The following is a 23,265-nucleotide window of genomic DNA, read 5'->3' as shown; positions in this document are numbered from 1 at the left end:
TTCATTGATGTTATTTAATTTAATAATTATTCTTCACAAAATCTTTGTATGTTTTATAAACAGAGATTTGGAAATTTTTAAGACTGCTTCTTTAATTTCTCAAAAGGATTATATTTAATATCAGATTAAATTTTTTTTAAATCAATATCTATACTGTTTTAGAGAATATACAAACATTTATTAAAAAAAAATAAAATACCAAAATGTTTTTAATTCTAATTCAAGTAAGATAAAAATGTAATACAAAAATTCTATGCGTAAAGCAACTATAACAAACAAAATATTTTGTAAAGATTTATTTTATTTTTCAAGATATTTAAGTAGCAATTTGTCTTCTTTATCTAAGTAATAAGTGATTGCTTAAATACACAAACAAAACCAAACTACAATTATATGAAACAGTTCTTTGGTAGTAGTAACTAGAGTTGGAAAAAAATCTCTTTCATTTAAACAATATGTTCATTCTGAGTATATGACAAACACTTTTAGTGCTTTCACCATTATCATGATGATGAGGTCAGAATGTAGGCTATCATATTATTATGGCAGACAATTCATTGGTAGCACAACTACAATTCTGTATGCTGACTGCTGAAAGATCTCTAAATAACAAACTCTTTCTTTCCTTGAGACTTCAACTGCTGAGAGAGTTATAGGGGTGCTGATATGACATTTTAAAGCTTCTCCAGGTTCCCAAAAGGAGGGAAGGCAAAGTTGACATTAGCAGGATTTGAACTCAGTGCACAGGGCCAGAACAAATAATGCGCAACATTCTTTCAGATGCTCTAATAACTGTCAACTCATTGCCTTAAAATAGGCACAATAGTAAAGATCAATATTTTTATTACCTTAATTAAATGGAAGGAGTAACAACCAGGACTATTACAAACATTCTGAGACTGTTGGGATTGATGCAGTTGATGGAAAAGGAATTTCAGAATTTTTGGCACTTTAAGGAGAAAGGATTGGACAAAATGGGAAGAGGGAAAGGGCAAGAAGAAATGATGTTTCTGAATAATAAAAGTTGTAGTGTTTGGATGCAGTCTAAAATGCTTCTATCCATAGAGTTAACCAGAGATCAAAATTGAAGTATTTTCTGAAGAGGTAACCACTGAAATGCAATGCAGTTTTAACTACTATATTCTTCTGTAAGTGGAGTTACTAGGAAAGACCATCAGAAACTGTGAAGCTAACTATTTGTCATCATTATCATCATCACACTGTCCAAGCTATACTGGCATTGTTTGGATGGCTTGATGGAAGCTGGAAAGGTCAGGAGCCATACCACGTTCCATTGTCTGTTTTGGCATGGTTTCTACAGCTGGAGACCCTTCCTAATGCCAACCACTTTATAAACGGTACTGGGTGCTTTTTACATGACACCATCACTAACAAGGTCACCAAGTACCTAGGAAGACAAAAAAGACAAAACCCTCAACTGGAGGGAGTAATACTGAGGGGTGGGGGTTTTGTGCTAGTTGAGAGATTAAAAGTACAGAGGGACAGAAGGTAGGTGTCTTGCTGTAAATACAAGGCTACCCCAGTTGGGAAAGAAAGGAGTGTAAGTTAGAGAGTAAAATAAGGAGTGTAATAGTGAGAGCATTAACTGCATGTTGTCCATGGGAGGGTTAGGTACAAGATTGTCTCTTTGATATAAACATTGTGTTTGAGGCAGCAAAAAAATTGTTAATGTACAAGAGAAAATGTGGAGGACAATATTGAATCTTGATGCACATCAGTTAAAGTGTAGATCAGTGAGAGACTCATTGGCATAAACTGCTATTACATGTGCTAACACAAAGCTTCCAAGCTGAGAGATGAAAGACAAGGTGAAATCATAGGCAGCCAGTTTAACTAAGAGACTTTATTGCAGGACAGAATTTTAAGGATAGTAAAAAGCCTCTGTAAAAAATACATACAGTGGTTTACAGCTTAAAGCAACATGACTGGACTACCTGAATATAAAGTCCTTAAAATGAAAAGCGCAAAATCATTTTATGTCAGATATCAAATATATTTCTATCTATATTAATCCTTATTCCTATTCAGTAAAACTAAATGTGCTTTGCTATATAATATCTATTTAAATACATTGAAAAGTTTTACTCATAGCTACTACCAAACAACCTTATTTGTATTACATAGCATACATACATCACACAAAATATATAGCATTACACGGCATACATATATTATATAACATACATTACACAACATACATTACATGCATGCATATTACATGTTACTTACCTGGTCGTTAAGAACTCTCATTTGCCTTTCAGCCCATGGAATGAGTGCACGTACACAGAATTCATGCATGAAAATACGTAATCGGTCATGGTCACTAATAGTGAGGCACATGCCATGTTGGTCAGATTTTGGTTTTTCTGTAGGAGAAATAATAAAATGACCACCAGTAGTAGTGGCTACTCCAGAAATGGCTGCTCCAGATCCATCAGGAGACAATGCATTGATAGTATTCATGCTTCCATTTAAACTGCGGCTTTCTTCGGCTAATGGATGATCAAATATCTTGGAACTGTTTGGTGAATTTATAAGACCAACTGGAAAAATTTAGAAGTTATTTCATTTCATTGTTATTGACAGCTTTACAATATATATAAGCATGTGCATGAGTGCATGTGCTCGCATAAAGAACTTTGGATTACCAATAATCAAAGAAGGTTCTCATCTAGTAATAATTTTAGCCTGAAATGATTGCATATTAGATTCAATATAAAGGATGGGGAGCTTGTTATGGTAATGAATAAAAATAATTATCACAACATTTAAGAGGATATCCATGACAAAATTCTTTAATCTTCATAATGAACACAAGAATAGTGATGAAGATTTAAAAATCTTTGTGCATGAATCTGTAACCTTGATTGCAACAATGTCAATAATACAGCTTGTAAAGGTACAAAGTTTATATTTTTAGACAATGCATAATGTATGTGCCAGAAGTATGATACAGGAGGGTGTTTTATTTGCTATTTACTGTATGTATGACAATGAAATAGGGGCATTGTAAATAAAGAATCTGTAAATAAAGAATAAACAATCTGAAAATAATTTGTATGATTTATTACAGGTTCAATGAGCCTGTAAGAGAAATTCAACATGTGACCAGAGAAAGCAATTGGGTAACATTAGTATTCAGTTATTTGTTTTATGTACATTCTTCTATGATGGAATAGATTGGATAGATATTGAGGCAATATTTTACAGCCAGATGCTCTTACTGGCTGTAAAACACTCTTTCCTTGCTTTATGCTGTACAGAATTTTTTTAAAATTCAACTTCAAGAGCACAGTGATAGAAGACATATTCACTGGAATTGTAAACACAATACTTTGTTTTTGCTCAGCTTGTCCCATGTGAAGAGAAAATGACATCTTCCATGAATACATGCTCACATGCTCCCCTCCCCTCCCACAAATAACAGGTTCCATCTACCAATTCTTCTCACAAGGCATTGGTCAACCTGAGAGAATAGAAGACACTTGCTCATGCTACTGTGCAGTTGACTACATGATTGGAAGCGAATCTCTTAACCACATGTGTCCAGTAATAAAAATAGCCTCAAGAAATAGAGTATTCACAGAATAGAAGTAGGCAAATAAAGACTAGCAGATGTGATGAGATGGGATGAACTGCATGACCATCTAACAAATGAATACAATTATTGTTGTGGGTCTTTATTAGAACAAAGCAGCCAAAAGATAAAAAATATCTAGACATTTTAAACTTATGCTAGAACAATTATATACATCTATTCAATAATCACACAGTGTGCACTGGAAAACTGATCTGTCATCTCACAAAAACATTTTTTTTAATGCTGCAGTCAGGACAAAACACTTCTGAATCCTCACCAACATTTCAGACTAACATGCAATGCAAACCAATGAGAGAATCTATGTAGCTAAAGTAAATAACCAAATCTCACCAATAAAAGAAAGGATACATTGAATAATATAGTCTTAAATATACTATGCCAGCCCTCCCTTGTTCTCCACCACCACAAAAAACAAAAACAAAAACAAAAAGACTCAAAAATGCAATGTCCACTGCAGGAACACCTTTTATCAAAGTTGCCAAATCAGTGACTTAAGGCTTAGCAACAACCAAAATTTTGCAGCAAGTGACATTCAACATGTATTTGAAGAAACCAATTTCCAATATAAAATCAAAATAAATAAGTACAAAATATAAAACAACTATTATACACACAACTAGTAATTCATCTAACTGGTTACAGACTATTGTATTTAAAAAATGTGAAGAGAAAAAAAAAAACAAAAACCATTTTCAACACCATCAAATGCAACAACAGAGGGAGCTTCTACATGGTCCCCCAACCAGCTGGACATATCCAAATTATCCTCAAATCATACTATACTGCCTTAAAAAATAAAACGCATTAGGTATTGTAGTCTTTGATTCAAAATGAAGCAAGTGATTACAGAAGAATGCTTTCAAGTAACAAGTCTGCTCAATCAGACCTATTACTAATACAAGTATAAAGAAATGAACCATACAAGAAGTCATACAATAACTAAATTTACAATAACACAAGACATTACAAAGGTAAAAAGCAGTCATACATCCAGGACAAACCTTACTTCACTACTCACTATACACTCATACTTCACTCAAGTACAACTGATCGTAAATCTCGTGCTAAACTATACTCAGAATACCCTACACCATGGCACCAAACACTTTTTTTTAGTTGCCCATTTACATGGACACAAGCAAAAGTTAAGCTGGCACATGTAAAAGATCTTATCACTAAGTGTAAACTGTAGTCATAGTAACACAAATTTGGGTGAAACTTACAAAGTGCTGATGCTGCAGAAGTGGAGAAGAAAAGACAATTTTAGGTATTTACCTTGCTCGTTTGTTCCATATTGTTTACTTTCCATTGCTTCTACAGCAGTCTCCACCTGTTCATTAGAATTTTGCTCAATTGGTTGGTTTGTACTTTCATTTAACTGTGTTGAAAACTCATCTTGTATGTTCAAAAGATTGTTTTCAGGGACATCATAATCAGCCCCTTCCTGAAAGCAACAAGAGACACAAAAAATTTAAAAAACATATCAATGACACAAGGAATTTACAATCAGAATTAAGATTCATTTCAATCCAAAATTGACAGCAAAGTGATCAGATATGAGCATGTGTACATCAAAGGTAAGTGAATGTTCTGCATGATTATCCAGTGAAAAAGAACAGTAATTGTGTGTAAAATTTGAAGTAAAAAATAATGCAATAACTACTTTTGCAATATGATAAGAGAAAGAAAAAATTTTTTCATATTAGTATCAGATCTGATGACTACTTAAATATGAAGGTAGACACCATAGAAGAGATAAATTTTCTGAAGAAACAAAATATCCCAGGTATGATTTTTTTTTTTTTTATCACATTTATATTAGTAACAACTAAATTTTCCTTTTGTTTACTTTAAGGTTAATGTAACATGCTAAGTACCAAATGGTTATATTTATATGTACAAAGAATGATCCAGATGTTTAAAAATGTTAACCAGTATGAATCACTGTCAATGTTGCAAAATATGAAATAAATTTCTTAGTGAATACAATATTTAAAGTTTTATTTTCTAAGAGTAAATGCTTTTATTCTATTTTGAAATACTTTTCATAGGTTAGGACTTTGCAATAGAGGATTTACTTTATTTTGCTGTTATGAATCAACAGGTTTATTTCCCAGCAAATAATACAGATAAAGTATACAATAGCAATCATCTTTGGATAAAACCTTTTCAATAACAAGTGGATGCTAACACTAAGCAAATGAGATTGGAACCCACAAAATTAAATATCAGTAACCAAGTGATAACATTATGTATGATAAGCAGCAGCTTCCATCTTATAAGGAAGCATTTTGCATTACATTTTATATGGCACTTCATATTGTATAATTATGTGTAAACCATAAAGAAAACAGATGAGTCATTAGACTTTTGTTGTATTTAATCATAAAAGTTTGCAATTCATCCCATATTTCCAAATTTTGAAAATAGTTTATAATTATAATTAGATATTCATCCAGTCACCAAATATTTAATGTTATTAACAAGCAATATAGTAAACAGTTATGGCAGTAACAAATATCAGAAAGAGTATTTGATAAGTTCTTTTTTGTGTGTGATGTAAGAAGACTAAACAACTGTTTGAATCAATAACACAATAGTCAATGGACAAAAAGAGTTGATAGCTCAAATATCTTTCTCCAAGTAGCATACTACCTTTCAATATGCAATGCTACACTAATTGTAAAAACTACTATGGATAAGTACAGCTCACTGTGGAGAAGTAGTGAATAGGAATACTATATAATTGAAGAATGTTTGGTTGATATAAAATGCTAAGCTTAATGCCTAGAGATGACAACAAAATGGCAGATTATGGAAGACCAGATACAAGTATTTTTATATGGTTTCATTTCAGATGTGGTACTTCTCATTTGAATGCTTTCACTATTACTTTTATTTCTAATACTAAGGGAGGTAGGTAGGGGTTGAGGGCTTTAGATGAATTGGCTTCATAATTATGATCCTTGAGTGTGTTGTATTATGTACACAAACAGCTTCTATTATCACTACTAGCACTTTTCTTTAAAGTTTGTCTTAAATATTTATCCTGTAACTGATTCAGTTCTAACCAACTACAGAATTAGTATTTTCAACCAGTTCTCATCCAACTATCTTTCAACCTCACTCAAAGCATCCAGGTTCAATCTTCAATTTCCTTTCATTACTGTTACAGTATATATTTGTTTCTATGTGCACACAAATAGCTCAAATTTATCCCAACCATACTAACTCCCGGCAATAATACATTAAGAGGTGATATATCTGTAATTAGTCAAAATGTCATCCAACTGTAATTTACTAAAATTTCTCCTAGGCTAATTAGTATTATATAAAATTAGCCCAAAAGAGAATATATTTCTTCTAACTTCTAAAGCTTATACATTCAGATATATGATAATACATATGAATGGATAATAGTCATACAAGAGTAGGAAATGATTTCCACCAAAATCTATAAAATATTACAACAGGTCAATTATAAATATTAAGTTCCATTAAAAGAAAAAAAAACTTAATGTCTAACTTTGGCACATAACCACGAATTTCTAGAAAAGTAATTTACCACCAGTTCATTATTCATACTTGTTATATTGAATCCTCAAAGATGAAAAGCAAAGTCAATCCTGGTGGTATTTGAACTCACAACACAAAGAGACAAAATTAGAAACAGCATTTAGTCCAATACTATCATTTCTGCCATTTCAGCATTCTGGGAAATAAACTAATTTCAAGCGGGAAACTCTATAAGAAAACTTTTAATTTAGTGGGGTAGAAATTCCAATCCATTATGCCACCAAATTAGCTATCTTTCAATTAATTTGAGAACTAGGGAAAAGCAATACTCAATAGCTTTCAGCAAACAGAACCTGAAACATTGCGAGATAATGGAGGAATTTTGTCTAACTGATGTCTAATTGTATTGATAGCACACCCCACTTTTTTTCTTTTAGACACTATTCATAGATGTGAAACATGTAGAACTTGGTGAACTGAGACATATACAATGATGCTAACTTTCCAAATACATAACAAAAGACTTATAAAGCTGATAATTTAATGGTGTATCTACTTGGCTATTTTACTTCTTGAAATTGATAGTGTAATGTATTGTCTTATACATGTTTGTAATGGACTGTGTGGCCAGTGTTTTAGAGTGGCTAATAAGATTTGAAATGTGGGATATAAATGAACACACTTAAGAGAACTATCTCTAGTATTTTATTGTTCTAAAAGTAAAACTAATATGTATATAATGAGCAGCAGTGACAGGGACCTCACTAATTAGTTGAAATAAATAACCATGGATTATATAGCCATGAGAATTAGCAATGATTTCAGAGAATAAGGAGCTATTTGCATTAAAAAAGAAATCCTGGTAACCTAACTTCTTGTGGTTTGGGAAATTGAAGGATTGATTGAGACAGAAAATACTTGTTACTGCCTCAGATTTATGCACTTCTTTTGGAACCCTTTAACATCAGTATAGTCTGTCAGACAGCAATACTTCTGTTAAAGTGCAGTAAATTACGATTTTATGAAGACTATGTAAAATGTCATCATAAAGTGTCATAATGGGAGAAAATCTAGTTTTCCTTGTATGGTGTTTTATACCTTCGTTTCCCTGGAACAAAGCAATATTAGCGCTTTTATTGTCAACAGCACTACATGAATTGCTTTCCCACATTCAGCTCCTTGTAACTTTCAGTTTCACATCATTAAAATTTGAAGAAACTAGTAGAAATCTTTCTGCAGGAGTCAATACATCAAAAGCAAGAAATATATGTTAGTTTGTTATGACAAGAGAAAATACTTAAATTTTCTAGGCGATGCCCAACAAATGGAGATGCAAGGTTCAAGCAAAAACATTAAAAATTTCCTTATATCATTACAAACAAACACAACATTTTTCTTGGCTTGTTTTTATTTTTAATCATGCAAATGGATTGCCTTTCTCCTGACAGTGATGGTACCTTCTTAAGTGAAGAGTACAGGGAGTAACCACTACTGTGGACTAATGGACAACAGGAAATAGCAGGAGAAAGTTGATGAAAGGATAAGAAAAACAGTCGTCTATAATCTAATCAGATTAATAGATTGGATGGTAAAGCAACAGTGCCTTTTCTGTATGGACAACAAAACACTGTGGTAAGTATATTACAGTTTATAAGTTAGAAAATATAACCCAGTGTAAATAATTCACATTTCAATAAAATTTGAAAGAAAAAGTAAAAAAATTAAATTATACAAAATAGAAAATTAGAAAGAAACTGGTTTTCAACTCTGAACTCAACCCATCTGTAAATTCAAATATTGCATATTTTACAGACAATGGAGAAATACTCAACATTGGAGCTAATGAGACAATTATTCACCAACGCCACACAGATCTAGAAGACTGCAACAATGTGTTAAATTGAGAGAAGACCTCATGCATGTGACAGACAATACCTTTTTGACAAACAAAAATTGTTTCCTGTTGAGTGTACATTTCAGTAAGAAAACCACTTTACAGGTCATTAGAGGACTAACTTTGACAAAATAGCATTTAAGGAAAGAACAACATATATAATTTTTTAAAAATCCTAGTCTTCAAAATATTTCAAATAATTGAGATTATTTCTGAAAATTTTTAATTAGATTTAGAATACAGACTCCATATTATAAATTTAAAAAACCTGCAATCTAATTAGAAAATGTGATAAAAATAAATATATTTGAAAGGTAACCTTGTTTATATTCTACTTATTTTCAATATTTTGGTATGCTTTAATTTTGAACATATGAGAGTTTAATTTATGTCTTGATTTTTGAGTGAGCTTTTAAGAAAAAGTTTCGTAACAGTAAACCACAGAGATAGTAAATAGTAATTAAACCATAACTTTTCTTAACACAACCCAAACAAAAGTTTACAAATTTTTATCAAAATTATACATATTCAAAACAACAGAGAATGTATGAAAATATTTCAGTTTTTCATTTGTATTTTAAAACAATGTAAAAAAAATTCTTATACATTAGAACAATTACAGTCATAAATATCTCACCTGCATAGCTTCCTGTATAATAAAATATAGAATGTGATAAAAAAAAGAGGTGATATCAAACACTGTACCAAAGCAGATGATAGAGTGTAATAACACAGTTTTGCTTGTGTACTAAAAGTTAAGGTGCAATATTTTTGGATACTTTCAGTATGCTAAAAATGTCTCCTATATCTGAGAGGAGAAGGGGAAAAAAATAAACAATGATAGTGCAATCACAATATAGTGCCTTCTGTGAATTCAAACAATTACAGAGTGAAATAACAAAACATCTATGATGAAAAGTTTTTGTGTGATTACAAAGAAAAATTACCCCCTGATATAGTAAACTCTTAATACTACTACTGTGCAAATGTAGTGAATAGAGATGCAATCAATAGTTATTAAAAAATTACACAAGAATGCAGTGTTATCAAGATATTCACCTGATCAGTAGCATTGGCTACTGAATGCTAACTTTGTATCAATTCATGATAATTATCATTTCTTACATAGGTATAAGGTCAAGAAGCTATAGGGGAAAGGTATTGTCAATGAGAATGACCCTGTACTTGACTGGTATTTATTTATCCTACAAGGATGAAAAACAAAGTTGCCCTTGATGGAAACTGAACTGAGAACATAACAGGACATGACTAAATACAGCAATGTAATGGTATCCACTGTTATACTAATTCTACCATGAAAATGTTTTCTAACACAGGTACAAGACCACAAATTTTGTGGAGATTACATCAAGTCTAATACTTGAGTGGTATTTATTTCATTGTCCTCAAGAAATTGATACGACAGGATTTGAACTCAGAACATAAAGGGATGTAATTAAATACCACAAAATATTTCATTTCTCCCTTCATCTTTTCTGTTATTCATATTATTTCTAAATAGGCACAAAATAAGTTTATACATAACTATTCATATTATTCTTTTCTACTCTAGGCACAAGGCCTGAAATTTTGGGAGAAGGGCCAGTCGGTTAGATCGATCCCAGCATGCAACTGGTAATAAATTTATCGACCCCGAAAGGATAAAAGGCAAAGTTGACCTCGGCAGAATTTGAACTCAGAAAAATACTGCTAAGCTTTTTTCCTGGCATGCTAATGTTTCTGCCAGCTCACTGCCAACTATTCATTTTATTGAATTAAGAAAATTGAAATGCAAACGTGAACCCTGCCATAATATAAGAAAACAATGTGCCAAATTAGATAACATTCACTTTGTAGGAAGCTACCAAATGTCTGCTCCAACTATTTTCTTTACAATTAAATTTCTTTCACAACTTATTTTTGGTTCTAATCTGTCAATCTTGAACATTAAAGGCAAAGTTGATATTGCTAAGATTTGATCTCAAGACAAAAGACATGTTTTTGACATAAAATGTCAGATAAAGAACAGTGGTACATTAAAGTACCACTGCTCTTTATCCCCACAACCACCTCTCTCAATGGCTTTAGCAACATAAATGAAGTTAATAGTTTTCACCAGTAATAAAAACTGAGTTGCACACAGTTCAAACATCATTATTCCTTGAACAATAAAAACAGCTTTTGTTTGTTTGTAAGGAAAGAACATCAACTGAGTTGAATTCTGTACACTACTGTGTATTTTATCAACCAAGGAAGGATGAAAGATAAAATCAATTCATGTGGGGTTTGAACTCATAAGACAGACAAAAATTAAATACTGTCAAGTATTTATTTCAGTGGTCTACTACCATAGCCATTTTCATCTGTCTGTTAATAATTCAGAGATAAATGGGTGTAAAAATAGAAAAAGGTAAATGATAAATTTAACAAAAAGATGTCTAAGCATTGAAAATATTTACAATGATCTATAACACCATTTAAAATTTACCTATGGCAAGGTGACCAAAAAAGAAGTTTAGCTTTGCAATATTCCAAAAAGGCTGCTGTGATTGGATTTCAAAAGCTGTTTGCATAAATTATAAGCTAAAGCTGATTATAGTTTTGTTTTCCATTTGTGATCAAAACAGCTTTTAACAACAATTATCACAACAATTAAAACAGAAAACATTCAATCACAATAACAACAAAAATAAGCATATTTGAAACAGGATTTCCATATTATAGAGAACATAATTTACAGATAAGTAATTTTTTGACAAACAGCTGTGAATGCAACCTTTCACAATCTCACAGGGTTTACTTATATTTCTTCATCTTCAAACTAATGGTTTCATGGGATGAATTTTTGACGAGTTAAACAGGGAGAAGGGTAGAGCAAAGAAAAAATGAATTTTTAAAAAAAAGAACTAATGATACAAAAAAAAAAACAAACAGAAAATAAAAAAATTAAATTGTGTATAACAAAAATAAATTATATTACTCATTTTGAACAGCAAATAGATGTTTACATTTTCGGACAACCAAAACTTACAAACAGAAGGAAATGAAAAAGTAAGATGTGGGTTCTCCCACTTCTATTTTCTCTTCTATATACTCTTTGTATTTGCATATTTTGTTTTGATCTTTATTTTTAATAAAGAAAAGGAATACACTTAAAATTCAAATTTTTGAAACAATATCACTGGCAGTATTTATGAAATTATCATTAACAATATATGATTTGCAATGCTGTTAAAAATGAAGACTCAATATCAATACTATTGATATACACACACACACACACACACACAAGAGAGAAGTTAGATAAAAGTTATACGTAATCATTAAATGAACCATATTTCTGTAAAGTGTACACTATCAATGTTATATTGTTATTCCATTTCAATGTTTTTTGCTCAGGGGTGAAATGGATTGGATGATTAAAAATATGACAGGTACCATCATTCTAAGTATGTCTCTCCACTCCCTTCACAGAACCAAAATATCACCAAATAGTTCCTACCTGCAACTCTCCGGCCAAGTAGGTCCTCTAAGTATCACTCCTGCCAATAAAGCTAGTACTTCAGTTCCACAATGCACAAACACAACCAAACTCCTTTCAAACTCTTCTCTTTCATCATCATATAGGAACACTCACCATGTGCATAAACATTCCCAATCATTACAAGCTAATAAACATCTTGGTTCTCTTCTCCATTACTCTTAAACAGTGTACTCTAGAGCCAGCTCACCAAACTCAAGCTTTCTTTCTAAGTAGGAGTTTGCCTTATTCCATAAAAACTCAATAATGAGTCCCATTTTCAAGACCAACCTTACCAATTACTACTCTATTGCCCTCTCTTAGATCACACACTTGTGGTGTCTCACTTCTGGGAACTTGAGATCTGCCCTTGATATTAGTAAAGCTTTTAATATCTAGCATGAGAATCTCCTAAGTTACCCATCTATGGGCTGCAACTATCTCTTGCTTCTTGGATCTTTAAATTTTAAGATATAAAAATCGACTTCAAACCCTAATAAAATGAGTTGATAGTAAAAAGTTACTTTAACCAACTTATAACAACACAACCAGGTAAAGAAATATAAAACATTACCTTTGACTGACAATATTTCAAGAAGGTAAGTTCCATTTTTAGAAGCAAAATGCACCTAAGCCTTAAATGACAAGTTTACAACCAACACATCATCCCTGCAATTTTTATGAAAGCAGAAACATAACCCAACAACAGATCTAACAAACAAGCCAGGAACATGTTTTTGAATAAAGAAAGACCACAAAACAAAATGAAATTAAAAACAAAAAGAAATTAAAAGCAAAAAACTAAATGATAATATCTAGTTCACAAAATCTTAAATAGAGTTGGGTTGGACTGGATGAAGTTGGCTACATCCAGAGGACAAGTGACAACAGATGGATGACAAAATTGACAGACAGGATTCAGGGACATGGCAAAAGAAACAGATGGCAACAACAGAATGGACAGATATTGTAAAGATTTGACAAATATTAGGAGGTGAAGAAGGTAATAAAAATAAGCCAATAAATTTTGTTACATTGTATTTTAGTAAAACAATGTAACAAAAAACTGGAGCCATTATTATCTAGCTGTGGGAGACAAAGAAAGAGAGGAGAGTAGGTACAGGAGGGTGTAGATGAAAGAGATTAAATGAAAGGAACAATAGAGATAGCTGAAAAAAAGAGAGCTATACAGATTGTGTATTCATGTATCAGCTGAGAAGAGAAAAGTGGGAGAAAAACAATGGAGATTTAAAAAAAAGAGTAAGAGATGAAGAAATGTGATGTGTTACAGTTCACCACATGCAAAGCAGATTCTTTTATCTAAATATAGCTTTTACAAATCAATACTCAGCAACACACTCAAACTGAATAATATTTAAATCAAATATACATCAGCTTGTAATTTCAAAAAGATTGATACTCTTACTTTTGCAGTAAACTACAGAGTTTATATATAAACCTTTCCTGCATATTCTTATCAGTAAAGGAGATAACTATGGAGAAAAAACCCCATCCAAGTGCATTCAGCATCTCAACAACTATTTCCACAAAGTTTCAGTAGTTCTTGGCCTTAAATGCTTAGATATGTCTGCAGTATATCACCAATTGCCTGTTTTGCATCTCTTTAGATCTCAGAATACTGGACTTCACAGAAAAGATGACAAAAGACAGGTGTTTCGTGATACGACTGATTCCCCACCACCCATGCAAGTGTAAAAAATGGGCATTAAAATCTCAATAATGATAGCCATAATTCTCATTCTGATTTCTATAGATATTCCTTTTGATGGTTCTAATTAGGAATAGACATTTTCTGACTCATTTATACTACTACTTTATTAAGTTTCCGGGCTTCTTATTACTAATAAGAGGACTTCCTCACAATTTGAAACTCTTCACAGTTCATGTTCTCTTCATGCCTGCTTCTCTTCTAGTTAAATGTAATTTATATGTAACTTTTCATTAAAGCCTATTGGTTCGGTTTTGTTTTGTTTTTGTTTTTTTTGCTACCTCTTCTATTGTCACCCAACCTTTATATTACTTTATCACCATGTGACTTGCTCACAGAACTACACCAGTTAGAAATCTGATATTCCCAATGAAAAACAGAAATGTTATATAACATCTCTGAATTTTTTTGAAAATGAAGTTTTAAATTAATATCAATAGGATTACAGACAAATTATTTTTGTTATTATTCAACAATTGTCGAAAATGGAAAGTTGAGAAATTTCCAAGAGAAATTAAGTATAAAAGACATGAGAGTTTACTTGTAAATATGCTTTAACAATAGGTGTTTATATTATTTAGGTAATAAAAAATATAAATAAAAGTAATGGCCAAAGTTTGTGTAGTAATAAAAATAACATGAGAACTGCTTTTAAAAATAACTTCAGAGTTAAAATACAAGAAATGAAACATCAAGTCACATAAAATATCAATATATATTTTTAATGGTAATAATTGTTAGTACACCATAACTTGTAATACAACATTTTGAAAAGTATTTTTATAAATGAATAAAGTATCTACTTTTCCAAAATTTAAACAATCTTTCATCAAATAATCTCTCTTGAGTTTTGTTTTTACTTATGAACAAAGATGGAATAGCTTAACTTGACTTGCTCTCTTAGGATCAGGTACTGATATTCATTTTGACAATGTCAAAAACAAATCAACTGTAATATTTATGTACAATTGAGATACATGCATTTTCAGTAGAACTGACCACTTAATTCTAGGCTTAACAGCTCTTAGTTAAACATGTTCCTGTAGGAATTTTCAACACTTTGAGCTCATACTTAACCACTTAACCTACAAAATGTGTCTTCTGAGATTCAAAATTTAATAACTTGAATATCTATCAAATTTATCTCAAAGAAGTGAGTTTCAGATAAGATCAGTGGATTTCTCTTTGATAATCCTATATCAGATAACAATGGTTCGAAGTAGAGGGGAATATTCAGAGATACCTAGTAGTAGTATGGAGAATAGTATACATGATATAACAAGTCAGGATATTTCAAATTAACTCATATTACCCCCTTTGTGATGAGAACAATTGTTATTAATCACTAACCCTGGTCAAATAAACAAGAGAACAATTCTAAAATTTCAATTACTTAAATATGGTACACAGTAGTGAGTGAGTCTGAGCTTCGGTAGTATAAGCAGTTCTCATGAAAACAAAATATCTATAATGACATGATAATTACACAGACTTTCAGCATTCATTTTTAAACACTGCCTCATTTCTGAATTATCACGTTATAAACTCTTCAGTCATTTCTCATAAGCACAAAATACCTGCAGCAGAATAGCATTCTGATATTTTTTCTACATATTACAACATATCACTTTTAAAGAATAAAATCACAATTTCATAGAAAAATATTTCATTTATATGTAATAATTTCAAAATCTAAATTTCAAACAGACAAAGGAAAATTAACATATGTAAATGATTGAAAATCTTATTCTGACATAATTTCATTCAATTCCACATTTGTTGAAATAAATGTACTTAGGAAATGTAGTTTCCAAGTTGATATTTGTACTTGTCAAAATCAAAGAATTTAATGTTTTACTTTGAAAATTTTGTATATATTTTCACTCTATTAGTCAAATTGCATGTATCATTAGAAAATGAAAAAGCTTTGGTCAGGTTTTACCAAAAGTTTTACTCAATTTTCAATGTCAATTTTTTTAGTGTATGGTGCAAGGTGTAGGTGCATATGTGCAAGCACACATGCTTGTATGTTAAAGAACATTATTAAATGCAGACAGATAAGTAATTGCTTAGGGGCCTAATAAAAATCAACAAGAAAAAAATTGTTGATAGATGCATAATTTCACCCTTTATATAACATTGGTTCTCATGCTATTTTCACATTTTGAATGCATAGCTGCAGATTACAAACCAAAGAAAAAATATACAATAACTTTGCACATTTTTATACCAAAAAAGATTTAGGAGTTAGAAAAATATTCTTTATATATTATCCTATAAATATTCTGAAAAGAATAAAAGACAAATGTACTTTCACAAGCAGCAATTATAAAACCTGAAGAGTTAGAATTCATCATGAATTCATAGGTCTAACATTAACAACAGTGTTATAGTTTGCTTGAAGCATTACGATATAAGAATACAAAGAAATATTGTGAAAAGCTTCTTACAATGCAGAAATATAAACTAAGTCCCTCTTCACCTTGTAAGAAGCTCTCCATAGTATTTCTTTGTTTTCTAATATTAACAGTTGAGGATATAAACAATTATTGACTGAGGAATAATAATTAAAAGGAACAGTACTTGAAATGCCAGTCTACTTAAGCAAAGATTGTCCAGTTACATAGTTTGAATTATGATGTGTAACAACTGTGAAATAAGTTAGAAAGAAATGTGAAACTTTTAAACAATGTCATAAGTCTGAGTTAAAATATATCTCATATTTCTTACATAGGAATAAGACCTCAAATTTACAGTGGAATAGCAATGTGAATTTGTGACATTCATGCCTTTCTTAAATGAGTTACTAATGGAAGTGAATTAAAAAAATCAAAACAATCTCCAAAACTCTGAGCTGGCTTCTACTCTATCACTAATAATTATGAAGTCTTTTTCTTATTACATATCTAAAGTTTCATTTCATGAAAAGAAAAGAAAAAAGGAAAAAATAGAGAACAATAAGAGTAAATTTAATATTTTTGAGAAAGATAATTACTTTTTGACATTCAAATATGAAATCATTGAACCAATTTATTAGCAACTAATTCATTTCTAAATGCACACACATAAACACACGTGCATGTGCGTATGTGTCTTGAAGGATGAATCTTCTCGATTAAATCAGAGGGAAATAGTCTAAATACTTTACAAATAAAGCTTAACAACACTATCATGCTAGATTAAACAAGTTTAGCCTTTCAAGCAAGCAGAAAAGAAAAGGAAAAAAAGCTGTGTTAAGCAAAACTGAACAAAGAGGTAAAAATTAACGTTATTTCAAGAAATATTGCAGAAGACTTCGCCAAAGATCCCTATAGACTTTCATCTACTTAATGATCTTGATCAAATTAATATTTTTTGAGACATCTTAAGAAGAGAGCTTCTTTTTGTTTCTTTAATAGTTAGATATTAACCATCACAAAAGAGAAAAATCAATTCATTTGAACTAACAGAATTGAATTTTTAAAAATTACCTTAATGCTTTGGAGACACAAAAATAAATGAAAGTTTGCCAATGGTTTTCTTCCTAAAAATGAATTTATTTTCAGCCTGTGAAAGTTTTGATCTTACAACATGAGATGAGATGCTGCAGAATTAAGATCAATGGCAATGTGTCACACCTATCTAAACTACTAAACTACACCTGGATGGGAAAATAATGCCAAAAACAAAGATAGCAATAAGAATAGTTTGTTTCTTGAGTTGTTTTTCGATTTTTAAAATATTCTTTGTGGTTGTAAAAGAGAAAATAAAACTTTCATAAATATATCTTAATTTATAAAGAGTAATTAGTAAATATTAACTACACCATTGATAAAGTTTTTCTTTTAAATAGTTCATAGAGAGAAAAATCTTTAGGTAGAAAACAAAAAATAAAAGTGTACGTGTACACAATAGATTGATTTGTAACACTTTATAAATCAATGTTAACTAACACAATTTATAAATTAACATTTTTGTTAATATCACATTGAGGGATAGGGAACAAAAAGTATATTTCAAAAATTAGATCTTCCATGAAATATATAATAAAATTAGAGGAAAAAAATTCAATAAAATGTTATAATTCATGTAAAAAAGTGGTAAATGTACAAATTTTCATTGACATATGACATCAGAAGTAGCAAACGTGTCAGGAGTAACAGCTGTGTTCATATATTCCTTCTTCACTTATTTGCTCATAAAAATGTTATGCCTTTTATTTCCGTTTTTTTACCACAGAAATATTTTATCTGGTTATCATAAATATAATTTATATATATATGTATATGCTTGCATATATACCCACACATACTTAGAAACACACAACCTTCTGCAGAAATACCACTTGAGACAATTTCTATTTATAAACTGTTAAGAATATATTAGTGTTATTCAATTCAAGGAAAATCAATAAATATATATTTTTAAAAATTACTTATATTCAGACAATGATCATTATTAATGTTATGGCTTTACTGGTTGATATTTGCTTTCAAATTAGAGAAAAATACTAACGATGTCCCTCTCCAAAAACTGACATCAAATTCATTTTAATTTAGAAAATTATTTGAACATTTCTTTTATTCATGTATATATGGAGGAGTGTGTATAAATTATAGACTATGCCTAAAGTAACTAGACTACATTTCCTTTACAAATGAACTTATTCACTTCACATAAGATGATTTACAGTAGTAAGAAATTCCCCATGTCCTTTTGGCTATAACAATAATACTTATGAAAAAAAAAGTAAACGATAGAAGTACATATTGCTAATGAATGAGGCCTGTCAGTATATATGTTTATGTGTCTCTGTGTAGACTATTGTTCATGTGGTTAAGATATGGTTCATACACACCCCAATGAACATTTATCAAAATCAAAGGTTAATGTTTTAAGGAAGAGGTAAATCAAGATAAAGTCCAGCTATTTAGCAAAAACTAGAAAAGAAAAAAAACATTCATAACAACAAATAGCACATGAAATTTCAATAAGTATTATAAAAAAATTACTGTCATGAGAGAAGTGGGGTAGGACTAGGCAATTAGAATAAATGTAAGTGTTTAAGAAATTATATCTCATTCCAAGTAATTTTTCTTATTAACAGTTGATTAAATAGATTTCAATTATCCTTTCAAAAAGTTCACAAAAAGCTTACACACACACACACACACACACAAAATTTAACATTTAATTTAATTATTGGGAATAAGTAGATAGTTAATAAAGTCAACAAATCAACTGTTGCAACAAACTGATAAGTAATTGATCCCCATGTTTGAACACTAATTTAATTTCTACAGCTTCAGATAAAACTGATTAAAAATAGTAACATTAGTTCAATTATCTTTTTATTTATTCAATAACTATAATATTTTATAAATTCAAAGCAAAATGAATGAGGTTAAGCTAGTAATATATTTCTGAAGCAAAAAAATTTATAAACAGCTATTAAATATCTGTGTCTCATTGCTCAGTTTAGAAAAGATTAGAATAAGTACTTATAACTAAAGTGGGTTGTTTTGTTTACTTAAATTCTAGTATTGATCATTTGTTAATAAATTAAGAATATCAAACATAATAAAACAAACCAATTAGGTATACACAGGTAAAAAAAAAATTTTAAAAACAAATTAACATTATAAATGACAATGACAAGTATTTATTGAACAAAAAATTGTAGCTATTAAAAAAGAAAAGTAAATGAGATTAAATACTCTGATCACTTATTTCTCAGTATGTTAATGGTTTAAAAATGCATAGCATCATACTATTGTGTATACAAGTGATGCTCCCCATTTTTGAGGTTTCAGTTTGTGAATATTGCTCATAAGTTCACTTGCAGCTGGGTTTAAATAATAAACACAGTTGACTAAAATAATCCCAATAATTTCTAATACAGTCTAAGAGGTTCCAAAATAGGTACCATGCAAATATATAGCTATGATCTATGGCCAAAACAAACAGACCAACCAGTGCTTTAATAGCCATTCCTGATTGACTGACAATAAATGAAGAATCTAATGGATTACAGATGACCAATAGAAAACTGTGCATATGTTTTGCACACCTGAAAGACATGTATATATAAATTCATGACACCAGTATAATGAAATAAACATTTATGAATTGATTTTAAGGAACTTTATTTAAAATACTTATAATGTCTACACAAAAGCTTCAGAAGTTCATGGAATTACAGATGAAAATCAGTCATGACTACTAAATCTGTGTCATGACTTTTACACCCCAAAATATAATTTGTATATATATCAAACACCAATTTCAAAATAATTCTCATCTGTTAGTCACTTGTTTATCCTCTTAAAAATTCCTTGAATAGCAATTTATCTCATTTCATCTACTGCACTGACAATGTCACACTTTTAAAAAAGTTTTAGCACCATTTCATTTGGAACTCTTTCCTTTGCCACTTTCATCTCTTGTACAACATAATCTAAGCCTGGGCACTTCAAAGCACCTCCCACTCTTTCCTTGGTTCCAGATACCACTCACATGTTACACAATTATCAATGTGTTTCAAATAGCTTACTGAAACAGCTGCAGAAATGGTCAATCTCAAAGGATCACTGAGCACTTTCTTTCATTTTCTTGTAATTCCATCTTTACAGATTCACACTAATATATATATATGGAAAAGGTTCTATAGAAGTAACATCATTGGCCTAAGAAGAAATCCAGGTCTTTTCAACCATATTTCTTTCAACCAAATGCATTTCATCCATCTCTTTCAGTAAACTTAACACTTAGAAAATTTTCTTTTGTTATAGCTTTTTATTTAAATATTATCATTTGGCTTAAGTTTTGTGCCATCAACTAAGCACACTAAAAATATTGCTTTTCATATCCAGTTGCCTTTATACTTAGGGTACAGTTTCTTGAGGCATCCAGAGAAGTGTCAGCAGGATGTAAAAAACATAGGAGCTGGGAAATGGAGCTTTAGAAAAATATATTTATATGTATCTATAGATAACTTTAATGATTTTATTGTAATAATCATGAGGGTAACAACCCCATTTGAATATAATTCTCATATCAAAGCATATAAATCTTTTACCAATTGCTCATATGGGGAAACAGTACATTATTTAACATGTTTTGTTTTGGCATTTTGTTGAGTGTCTCTTTTTGCTTATGCCAATCACTCAATTTTTCCAACACAAAACATTCTCTCAGTATCATGATTTCCAACTGACTGGTCATAAGATTTATATTTTGAACACTATTTCCATTCAAACAGGTTATAAAAATATAAAACACAAAAGCTTAATCCATAATTATTGTACATAATGTGAAAAACACAATATGTACTCTATTTCTTATGGTCATAAGTGCAGATGGTTGTAAGTCACATAGGTTTTGTAGAATTAAGTCGCAAGAAGGTGTAGAATTAATTTTTAGACACTTTACCAACAAATTTATGCATATACAAGTAATGGGTTTAGATAGATATGATAATGCAGGTAATAGGTTTAGACATATTATCAAAAGCATATTTATTTTGTTTCATAGTAGAACTGAACTCGGCTCAAGTAGCTGAGTTTATTTTCACACATGCAGATATACCGAGTGTCAAACCACCTTACATACTGAATAATGTGGAGAAGCGAGAGAATGTATGCATATATTGGTGCATTGAATTCCAAGTCCAGAAAAAGGTTCAGTAAATAATGCATGTGGTTGTGTCCTATTTTTATTTTTTACTTTGAGTCAAACATTGAAACGCATTTGGTGGCATGTGTGGTTTTCAATGTAGATATGATTGACCAAGTCTCAAAAATACCTTTCTTGATAACATTTTATAAACCAAAACCCAATGCTTCACCCTACCCCTTTTTTTCCTGATCTTTATACAGATGCATTTATTTATAAATTATTATTTAACTGACTAATGTTATCACAAATTCAGATCACCAAAGTTAGTTACTTCTTTTGCATATGAATCACAGGTACATTGAGTTTAATCAATGAATCAAGACATGATTTTCACTTGAAAATGGTAAAAAGCAGGATACAGAGGGCCAAGTGCATTACTTGGTATTGTTGCACAACATCATAATACACAGAGATTTTCAAGATGTTAAGAGCCAGTGATTACATCTAATTTGTCAATCAATTTTCTTTTTGTATTGATCACCTGTGTATTAATTGTATTAAAAATATATTATTCACATGTTAGTTAATTTAACACTTAATGGCATGACCTTCAGTTTTGTCACCTTTCATTGGACAAATTTTCTGAAGTGTCCGGTTCACTTTTAATTACCCATTTTATATTATGTATAAATCTATCTTCTATATCAATGAAAAGTTGATTTGAGCATGTGCACAAGGTCATTTTTTTTCAACAATTGATTCCCTGGGTACCAAAATTGAAGTTAGTGGCATTTCTGCTATTAAGTTTAAATCAGCATGCATCTTTTGTATTCATGTATAAAATATTTCCTATTTGAATGGAACCAACTTTAACACTGACTACTCATTGTTCTTCTAGTAGTACCTTTTCTATGTGAAACATTTCCCAGTGTTATCACATTTCGATGACTATTGTACTCCATAAGAAAGAGCAGATTTCTTCACAACTATTCACAAAGACTATGAAAACCTTTCACACTGTCACTGAATACACCTCTTCCATTCTTTTCATATCTCTCATTGTTTTTCCTTGGCATCTCAATATGATCACTAAGAGCTTCCAGTTGAAGACTGAATGAGAAATTAATGTATTTTGTAAAGAAATTCTATGAAACAAAGTTAAAATTATAATTACCAACAAATATATACTATGTAATATTTCAAAGAAATTAAAACATGCAATACAAATAGAATACAGAAAAAGAAATAAAATAACATTAGTACACTTTGATAGCTTAATTAATATTTATCAAAGTTTTTATATCAATGGAATAAAGTCACTGATATGAATTGATGTATGTAATGAAGAAAGTTAATTCCTATATATATATATATATATATATATATAT

At 30.4% G+C, this 23,265-nt stretch overlaps 1 protein-coding gene across 1 annotated transcript in view; it reads right to left on the bottom strand.

Moving 5' to 3' along the window:
- The window catches only part of LOC106869306 (trafficking protein particle complex subunit 8), a 115,640-nt gene that overhangs the window by 32,551 nt on the left and 59,824 nt on the right, over positions 1-23,265 (bottom strand). Inside the window, exons 8-9 of the mRNA XM_052971467.1 lie at positions 4,898-5,066; positions 2,251-2,564 (exon numbers count right to left, since the gene is read on the bottom strand). Coding sequence (XP_052827427.1) covers positions 2,251-2,564; positions 4,898-5,066 — 483 coding nt within the window. The remainder of the gene's footprint in view (positions 1-2,250; positions 2,565-4,897; positions 5,067-23,265) is intronic.

This window comes from Octopus bimaculoides, chromosome 1 (genome assembly GCF_001194135.2).
Source record: "Octopus bimaculoides isolate UCB-OBI-ISO-001 chromosome 1, ASM119413v2, whole genome shotgun sequence".
In the NCBI taxonomy this organism is placed as follows: Eukaryota; Metazoa; Mollusca; class Cephalopoda; order Octopoda; family Octopodidae; genus Octopus; species Octopus bimaculoides.
This window is presented reverse-complemented; position numbering and strand designations above follow the sequence as displayed.